The following is a 10,323-nucleotide window of genomic DNA, read 5'->3' as shown; positions in this document are numbered from 1 at the left end:
TCATCTCAATAGATGCAGAAAAAGCACTGGACAAAAGATAACATCCTTTCAAGATAAAAACTTTCAACAAAGTGGGTATAGAGGGAACATACCTCAATAGAAGAAAGGCAATTTATGACAAATCTATAGCTAATATCATACTCAATGGGGAAAGGTTGAAATCTTTTCCTCTAAGATCAGGTGCCCACTCTCACCTCTCCTATTCAACAGAATACTGGAAGTCCCAGCCTGAGCAATCAGGCAAGGAAAGAAATAAAAGGCATATAAATTGCAAAGGAAGAAGTAAAATTGTCTTTATTTGAGGATAATATAATCTTATATATAGAAAATCCTAAAGACAAGACCAAAAAACTGTTAGAATTAATCAACAAATTCAGTTAAGTTGCAGGATATAAAATCAACATACATTCATCAGTTCCATTTCTATATACTAACAACAAAGTATCTGAAAAAGAAATAAAGAAAACAATCCCATTTACAATAGCATCAAAAACAATAAAATACTTAGAAATAAATTTAACCAAGGAGGTGAAATAGGTACAATGAAAATGACAAGACTCCAATGAAAGAAAGTGAAGAAAACAGAAACAAATGAAAAGACATCTCACGTTCATGGATCAGAAGAATTAGTATTGTTAAAATTTCCATATTCCCCAAAGCTGTCTATAGATCAATGTAATCTCTATCAAAATTCCAATGGCATTTTTCACAGAAATAGGACAAACAATCCTAACATTTCTATGGAATAGACAAAAGACCCTGAATAGTCAAAGGAATCCTGAGAAAGAACAAAGCTAGAGGCATCACACTTCTTGATTTCAAACTATATTACAAAGCTATAACAATCAACACAGTTTGGCACTGGTATAAAAATAGACACATAGATCAACAGAACAGAATCAAGAGCCCAGAAACAAACCCTCATATATATGATTAACCAATATTTGACAAGGGAGCCAAAAGTACTCATTGGAGAAAGGATAGTTTCTTCAATAAATGATGTTGGGAAAACTGGATAATGACATGCATAAGAATGTAATTGGAACTTCATCTTACACCACTCACAAAAATTAACTCGAAATGGATTAAAGACTTAAACATTAAGACCTCCTCCCAAACCATAAAACTTCTAGAAGAAAAACATAGGGGAAGTCTCCTTGACATTGGTCTTAGCAACAATTTTTTGGGGATATGACACCAAAAGCATAAGAAACAAAAGCAAAAATAAATAAGTGGGACACATTAAATGAAAAAGCTTCTGCTCAGCAAAAGAAACCATCAACAAAATAAAAAGGCAACCTACCAAATGGGAGAAAATGTTTTCAAAATGGTGCTCTTTCCTGGGATAGGGAAGATTGGCAAGGAATAGGATTGGAAGGCAGGGAATTAGCAGTGTCATTCATAACTATTTTGTTAATGAAAACAATACTAAACTCCAAGAGTATTAAGAATTGTACTCTAATGTTCTGGCCCTTGTTTGGGAACCTAGTGAGCACCTAGAATGTGGAGAAGATGTTCTCTTCTCCACTACCCAAAGAGTCCATAAATAAAACATGAGAACCTACGTCCCCGAGGTCCCCACATAATCATTGTGATTACTTCTCTTGCACACTGTTTTTTAGATGACCATGATGGACCCAGAGCTTCCTCAGTAAAAACAGGTAAGATAATTAAGAAGAGCTGTTTTTCCCAGTTCTATCCACCTTACGAGGCAAGGGATCCCCATTTGATTAAAAAGAACAAGGAGAATCTTAAAGCCCACTTTCTCAATGTGACCAGAGAAAATAATATTCTTTTTGAGAAGATGACCTTTAAGCACTACCAGGTCTGAAAAATCTGGTGAGTAAAACATCATAAGGTGCATTGTCTGCCATTTTATATAATGAAAAATGATGGTGGCATTTTGTGCGGTTTGGGGGGTAGTTTATATGACTGGTCTGGGAAACAAGATTGGGACCTGTGGAGTCGAGGTACTTTGAGAGTATATATGATTGAAGAACTTTAAGTTTTACGCAAAAATTTTAAAGTTCTCAAAAATAGGTGAATGTTAAATTCTTTTTCTCTGATGTTGCTTTTCTATGAGGAATTGACTAAGATTCTGTCCTCAGGCTTGTAAAAATTGGGGCTTTTGGCAGCTTTAGACTGAAACAGGAACTCATCCAGAATTTAATGGCATCTAAATGCTTAATCATCTTCTCAACCCATTTTTTTTTTTTTAGCAACTCATAACCTGTCTGCAGTCTACTCCAAACAGCCAAGATTGTTAAAAGTTGTCTTTAGAGCCTATGTTGGTATAATTCACTTTTTCGAAAAGTGTGCTTGCAAAATAAGTACTTGTGTTAGAAACGTTTTTATTCAGTTTCAGCGGGCTTGGGGCATGGCTGTTACTCCAGCTATGTGAATGTAGTTCATGCCAGGAAATGTTTTCTTGGAGAGCTCTGAAATATGATAGAGTCGAGGTGCATGGAAGTATCAAGAGATGAGGTAGAAAGTGTAGTGGTGTGTGAAAGGGAAGAGGAAGAGAAGCTTTCATATTTTCAGTTCTTGTATAATTTATTTTCTTTTTTATTGATGTATCATTCACATTCCAGGACTCTGCCCTTTTAAAGCGTACAACTCAGTGGCATTTAGTATATTTGCAAGGCTGTGCAATGATCTCCACTGTATAATTCTCCAAGTGAAATCTCCCACCCACTAAGCAGTCACTCCCCATCCCATCTCTCCCACCAGGCCCTGCCAACCATTAATCAGCTGTCTGACTGTATGGTATTGTCTCCTCTGGGTGTTTCCTATAAGAAGATTCACATAGCATGTGGTCTTTTGAGATTGGCTTCTTTCTCTTAACGTTTTCAAGATTCATCCAGGTTGTAGTGTACGTCAGTACTTCATTTCGTTTCTTGGCTGAATACTATTCCATTGTGTGGATAGAGCACCTTTTGTTTCTGCACTGATCGGTTGATGTACAGTGTTGGTATCTTCTGGCTATTGCAATTCATGCCGCTATGAACACGAGTGTACAAATATCTCTTCTCAATTGGGTGTCTACCTATGAGTAGAATTGCTGGGACATATGGTAACCCTATGTTTAATTTTTTGAGGAACTACCAGACTGTTTTCCAATGTGACTGCAACATTTTACCTTCCTACCAGTCGAATATGTGGGTCCCAATATCTCCACATTCTTGCCAACACTTGTTAATTACTATTTTATTATTGCCATCCTGGTAGGTGTGTATATCATTTCTTAAAATGTACTTTCTGAGTTTATGTTTATATCACCACAATTCTAAACAGAATAACAAATCTTTAAGCACAGATATGCTGTCCCCAGCCTGTGTACATGTGCCTCAAAGCTGCCAGTAGGAACCCTGTGCTCTAATTCTGTGCAGACTGATAATGAATTTCATCACTAACTTTGACACAAGGCCAGGCTTTCTCTTTGGGGCCAGGCTTTCTTTCTGGGGTCAAGCTGAACCCCATTGCTCAGTCAATTCCCTCAGACAATTTCATAGACGCTTTGTAATTTATTTTGGAAATTTGTAAATGGAAATGTGAAATTTGTAAATAGAGATGTGGACATCTCAGGGTGAACTCAGTTCAACGGGTTGTGGGGCCATAGGAAGAGGACAATTTTGTAATAATTTACTTCTCATTTCTAGTGAATTGCTATGTGAGAAAAACTGTGCCTAGACAAGGGAGGAGCTGAAGGGTTAAGGCAGGGCGGATGTTTGTCCGCTTCTATCAAGGGATCCTGATAGTCCAGAAACAGCTGTTCCTGCCCTATTTTTATACATCCATGGAGATGCTCTGATAGAATTCTTGCTTTTGAGGGTCTCTTTGATTTGGCGCCACCGAAAGCAGACTCTTAGAGAAGTATTAGTGCAAAGTGACACTGTAAGAGAGTGGGGAAGAAGGATTTTGAGGAAAAAAGACCAGACAACATTGGAGTAACCCAGTCTTTCATCTTTTGCTCAATCCTGCAGGGAAGTGCAGGACACAGAGAGGTCACAAGTATGGGAGGCTGGGGAGCCAAGGCATTCGTGCTCCCACAAAGAGCACTCATTGGTAAAGGGGTGACCCTGAGGCACATAAACTTCAAGGCATTTCGGATCCTTCCAGATGCAAATATTCACTAGGAAAGGGAAAGAAACCATGATCAAGAGTGCATAAAGTTGGTAAAGGGGTCTGGGAACATGGTGCAGGAGCAGCGACAGTATTCGTTACAGAGGGAGATGGGCGTGGGTGGGATTTGGGTGAGGAAACCATCATTGTCACTGCAATCTCATATACCACATGGTAAGTCGGATTCTAGACTAGATGCTGTCAACCCTGTGCTTTTCATCATTACCTGTCTCTTCAAGTTAGGTGTTCTTATCTCCTTTTCTCCACTCCTGTTTTTCCCAGCTTCCTTGAAGGTATAACTGGTAAGTAACGTAAAGTATATAATATGTTGATCTGATATGTATACATTGTGAAAGGATCCCCCATTGAGTTAATGGACACATCTCTCAACTTCCCTCCCATATTTACCTTTTTTTTCTTTTTCTTTTTTTTGGTAAGAACGCTTAAGATCTACTCTCCTGGCCAATTTTAAATATACAATACAGTATTATCAACTATAGTCACTGTGTTATACATTAGATCCTCAGACCTTTTAACTTCTTATAACTGAAAATTTGTACCTTTTTACCAGCTTCCTGCTATCCCCCTCCAGCTCCCAGCAACCACCATTCTACTCTGTTTCTATGAATTATTATTATTTAGATTCCACACATAAGTGATACCATGAATTATTTGTCTCTGTCTAGCTTATCTCACTTAGCTTAATGCCCTCCAGGTCCATGTTGCAAATGGCAGGATGCTCCTCTTTCTCACAGCTGAACAACATTCAGTCGTGTGTGTATATACATATATATACACATATACATACACATATACATACATGTATGTGTGTGTGTGTGTGTGTGTGTGTGTGTATAACTGAATATTTGTACCTTTCTACCAGCTTATTACATATATATAATGATTCTGGAACTGGGTGAGAGTTTGGACTTCCGTTTGCCTGTCATTGGACTTGTTATCACCTCTGTAGCATTACAGTTTAGTTGGATACATACATTATCTCATCAGATTATCAGTTCTCTGAAGCAGGTTTAGAATATCATGTCTTTTGAATTTTGACACCCAGCGGCCAACCCAGAGTGACCCTGACCTTGTGGCAGACTAGCTAAAGACTTAGACACATGAGGATCCAAGCCCCTCCTGCCTTCGGGGAACTCAGCTGACTTCCTGGTGTTTGGTTTACATATGAATGAAACATGTCCACCCACTTAATCTCTCCAATGTCCAGTAAAGTACCTATAATTGTTACCTTCACTTTGAATAGGGAAATGAAAGTTCAGGCAGATTAAGCAAAATGACTAAAGCAATGGGACATTCTTGCTCTGAAGTGGCAGCTCCATGTTTTTAAGATTTATTTTCCAATTACAGTTGACATGCAATATCATATTAGTTTCAGGTATACAGCATAGTGATTAGACATTTATATACCTTACAAAGTGGTCACCCCTGACTAGTCTAGTACCCACCTGGCACCATACAGAATCATTATAATATGATTGACTATATTCCCTGTGCTGTACTTTACATCCAGTGACTACTTTGTAACTACCAATTTGTACTTCTTAGTCCCTTCACTTTTTTCATCCAACCTCCCAACTCCCTTCCCATCTCTGTATCTATGAGTTTGTTTCTGTTTTTTTTTTCTTTTAGATTCCACATGTAAGTTAAATCATATGCTATTTGCCTTTTTCTGTATGATCCAGCAATTCTACTTCTGGGAATTTATCCAAATAAATTCAAAACACTAACGCAAAAAGATATATGCACCCCTATGATCACTGCGGCATTATTTACAGTAGCTAAGACATGGAAGCCACTTAAGTGTCCACCAATAGATGATCGGATAAAGAAGAGGTGGTACATATATACAATGGAATATTACTCAGCCATAAAAAAAGAATAAAAGCCTATTATTTGGGAAAACATGGATGGACCTAGAGGGTATTATGCTGAGTAAGATAAGGCAGCTGTTCTGGTAAACTTCATCAGTGTGTTTCAGGAGCCAAACTGTTTCTCTGTCCTGCTCCTCTCCCTCCAGACACCAGAATCATCTTTGTCACCACCTTCAGCTGCCTCATCATCTTTCTCCTCTTCCCTTCTATCTTCCTTATCTACAGATGCACTCAGTATGGTGAGTTCAGAGAAGCACTGGTTAAAAACGCTGGGAAGGGAAGTAAAGAGAAGGTTCATTAGATAAATCCTCCCCTGTATTCTCTTACAGGTTCATCACATGAAGAATCCACCAAGAGGTAGATCTACTTGGCCACTCTTGTGCCCTGCTTAACTCGCACTCCATCCTCCAGAGATCCCATGTGCACAGACCCTATTTCTCATGCCCAGCCCCACTCTCTTCCCTGTGACAACCCCTGTCTCCCAGCCCACACTGTGACCTTTCTCCTCTCCTCTCCAAAGCCCTTATCATCCCTCCAAATCATCAGATCCTATGCTTTAATGTATGTGTCTCTCTCAGAACCAGGCATTCCAGATTTCCCAAGCAGGAGCCTTCAGGTAAGCAATAAGGGAAGAACCTAGGAAAGAAACACAGTATAGAAAGTCACCAGCTCAACTCCTGCCATCTGGGAACTGAAATTTTTTTCCTCTCACTCACATGCAGATTTGTCCAACCCGGAAAGTGTATCGCTTTCGGTGAGTTTTCCTCTTCAAAATCCCCCCAAGCGCTCACTCACCACCCAGGCAAGTCCCATCTTCTTCCTGGTTTCTCCCATACTCTGTTTACATGGACACCCCCAATTCACACAATTAGGAGGCCAATTAATGCCGTGTTCAAAATGTTCTTTGACCAAACTACTAAAGATGGAGAGTAGAACAGTGGTTACCAGGAGCTGGGTGTCAGGGGAATTGCGGGGGCGGGGGGGTGCTATTTAAAGTACAAACTTATAGCTTGTAAATAAATCCTGGAGATCTGGCACACAGCATAATGATTATAGCCCACAACACTGAATCATAAACTTGAAAGTTGCTAAGAGGCTAAATATTAATCGTTCTTAATACACACACACACAAACACACAAAAGATAATTGTGTGCCAGTATGGAGGTGTTTGCTAAGGCCAAGGTGATGACCAAATTGCAATATATAAATGTACCAAATCAATGCTTTGTACACCTTAAACTTACACAATTTTATATATCAATTATATATAAAAAAAAAAAAAACGCCCCAATAAAGCAAACGCCATGTGTTTTGAATTACCAAGTAGCTGAATCTCAGCACCCAATGTCTGCTACTTATCACCACTATGGTCTGAGACAAATCACAAAATCCTGGTGGTTTCAACCCTTAATTTCCTATCATAGCTAATGGGAATCAAAAACCCCATTTTAAAGGCTTGTATAAATCTAGCAATGTCATAAAAGGTTTACTGGCATTTCCAGCAAATTTAATGTCAGATGGACAGCGTAAAAGCATCAATTAACAAATGTTAATCAATTTACATCAATCAATTTTTTTTACTATTTAAAATACTGCTTCTTCATGATTTAACATTAATTAGCATTTCATCTAAGAGCAGTATCAGTTAACATTTATACATTTTCCCACAGAACACAGAGGTTCATTGGTTCATTGTTTAAGTCAAAGCAAACAGAAGATTACCAAAAGGTGCATACAATAGTTCCCTTTGCATTTAAAAAACATTTATGCACATTGCATTCATTTAGGTAGGTATTTTTAAGTTATGAAAAAACATAGTCTACAGGTTCACAAATGAAACATCAATGAACAAATCTGGCCTATTTCAAATGCTGAATTCATGGCATCAATTAGCAAACTATAATAATATTATATAGCAAAAATATTATATAGTTAAAAAATAATATAACAATATTATGATATGGTATCTCTATATAGTAGAATACTATACAGCCATAAAAAGGAAGAAACACTGATACATGACATAAATGAATGCACTCTAAAAATATTTTGCTAAGCAAAAAATGCCAGATACAAAAGACTATATGTATTATTGTTTCATTTACATAAAAGCTCCAGAAAAGGCAAATCAGTAGGTGCCGATGGCTGGGGTAGGGGTGGGGATGGACAAGCACAAGGGAATTTTGGGGGGTGATGGATGCTCTAAAATTGTATTGTGGTGATGGCTGTATCATTCTACAAATTTACTAAAAGTCATCAAATTGTATACTTAGAATAGGGGGATTTCATGGGAATTTAATAGGGAAATTATAGATTATTTATAAATTACGTCTGAATAAAGTTGTTTAAAACAACCATACAATATTACTTTACCAGTAGGTATTCTTACAGGATGGTAGTTCTTATTCTCAAAAGCATACGTTTGCAGTGATTTTTATTAGTGCCAGTTAACACTGGTCGTCAGTATCGTTTTATTAGTAATAAAATGATATTGTGCCTCTCCGAAGCAATGGAACTTTAGGGAGCAATATTAATGTCCTATAGCTGCGCTGTCCAATACCGCAGCCACCAACCACATGTAGCTATTGCACATTTGAAATACATCTGGTGAGACCAAGGACCTTAATTTTTAATTTAATTTTAATTCATTTAAATAGCTGTATGTGGCTCATGGCCACCAAATGGGACAGCTCAGCTTTAGATGCTCTTGTGTACCCATCTCTTTTCCTCAAAGACTGAAGACCCCCAAGAAGAGACGTATGCTGATCATCAAGGCACCATCGGCAGCAGCTTCTGTCCTCACTGAGGAGCCCTCAGGATCTTGTGACTGTGCAACGCTGAAAGAGTATGACAGCAGAAGCCACTGGAAGAAGGGCATCTTTCTCCGGGAAGCAGAGTATGGATTAAGATGGCTGAGATGACTGGATGTACGGAAGTCCAGGTCGCCTGTGTCCTTGGCGCACAATCCATAATAATAAAATTAGGTTTCTCCCCTCTTGCTTTCACTCCTCTCAAAAATTAGTGGATGAATTTTCCCAAAATATGGAGTATGACTTTAGTATGGAATGACTTAATACATAGGCTAAGAATATGGACAATATATACAGGAGCTGGTGGTACTGGTAATGTTCACTTAGGAAGTTCTGGAAGGCACCACATAAATAGGGAGCGGTTTCCCCAGAGAAGCTTGTGTGGTTGCTGTCCGGTGAGGCATTCCATTGACAAGGGGGTTTTGAAAAGGATTACAAAACATGGGCCACGAAGGTAGACACTCAATTCTGAGCAAGCAAAAGCACCCTGTGTAGCATGCACCCCAGTAAGTGGCTAAGTATATTTGGTTCGTGATTCTTTCGTGCCTTGCTGGGCAGCCATGTACTCTCAGGTCAAGACCAGTTTCCTCTCTTCCATGAATGTAAGAGTTTTCTTTGTACCATCACATTCCTGTTTATATCATTTCTTTACTAGATTCAAAATCAAAGGACACAATGAAGTTAGATTTGGAGAATACAGGTGGATTTTGTCATATGGTACCCAAAACTTAATTTATGTGAATATTCCATCGTAAGAATTTTTCTGAGTGTGAACTTTTTTGTGTGACAGTGGCACCTAATGACATAAATAAAAGAGCTTTGCCCCCAAAGTTTCGTCACTCTATCATGTTTGAAAGTCATTTTTAATATATGAATGAATGAAAATGTAAAGATTTGGAATGTATATATAAACGTTCTTAACATATAAGCATATGTTGGATAGCTTTTCTTTTCAAGTTTTTAATTATGAAATAATTTGATCATAAATAAAAACACCAAATAACGTAAACAGAAATATGTGCACTGGCCTTATTTTCTAGGCACAAACCTTTTGCTATGTTTTTACCTCTGCCACTCCCACTCTTTCCTCCCTCTCCTCCTCAGAGGTAAACACTAACCAAGGTACTGTATATTATTCCTATACATCTTTTCATACTTTTACTACATCTATTACTAATCAATATGTGGCACGATTCTATGTGTTCTTTATAAATACATATATGGAATCATATTGTATATTACAATTCTGTGACTGTTTTTATTGCCCTCAACATTATGCTTTTGAAATTCATCCAGGTGATTTTTGTGAGTCTAGCTCACTGCTTACTGTACAGAATTTAATTGTTAATCCTGCCATGCATGAGGCACCGTTACACACCACAGTATAGGCGATCTTGAAAACAGTATTATTATAAGTGAAAGAAGCTAGACATAAAAAGCTACGTATTGTAGAATTCCATTCATATGAAATATCTAGAGCGGACAAATCTTTAGAGAC

At 38.0% G+C, this 10,323-nt stretch overlaps 1 protein-coding gene across 1 annotated transcript in view; it reads left to right on the top strand.

The window, feature by feature from the left end:
* VSTM1 (V-set and transmembrane domain containing 1) overlaps positions 1-8,936 on the top strand; it is a 12,621-nt gene extending 3,685 nt beyond the window's left edge. The window contains 7 exon segments of the mRNA XM_011385672.2: positions 1,623-1,661; positions 6,161-6,253; positions 6,344-6,371; positions 6,593-6,630; positions 6,737-6,768; positions 8,750-8,781; positions 8,783-8,936. Coding sequence (XP_011383974.2) covers positions 1,623-1,661; positions 6,161-6,253; positions 6,344-6,371; positions 6,593-6,630; positions 6,737-6,768; positions 8,750-8,781; positions 8,783-8,936 — 416 coding nt within the window.
* The last annotated feature ends 1,387 nt before the right edge of the window (positions 8,937-10,323 follow it).

This window comes from Pteropus vampyrus, unplaced genomic scaffold, assembly GCF_000151845.1.
Source record: "Pteropus vampyrus isolate Shadow unplaced genomic scaffold, Pvam_2.0 Scaffold745, whole genome shotgun sequence".
NCBI classification, from domain to species: Eukaryota; Metazoa; Chordata; class Mammalia; order Chiroptera; family Pteropodidae; genus Pteropus; species Pteropus vampyrus.
This window is presented reverse-complemented; position numbering and strand designations above follow the sequence as displayed.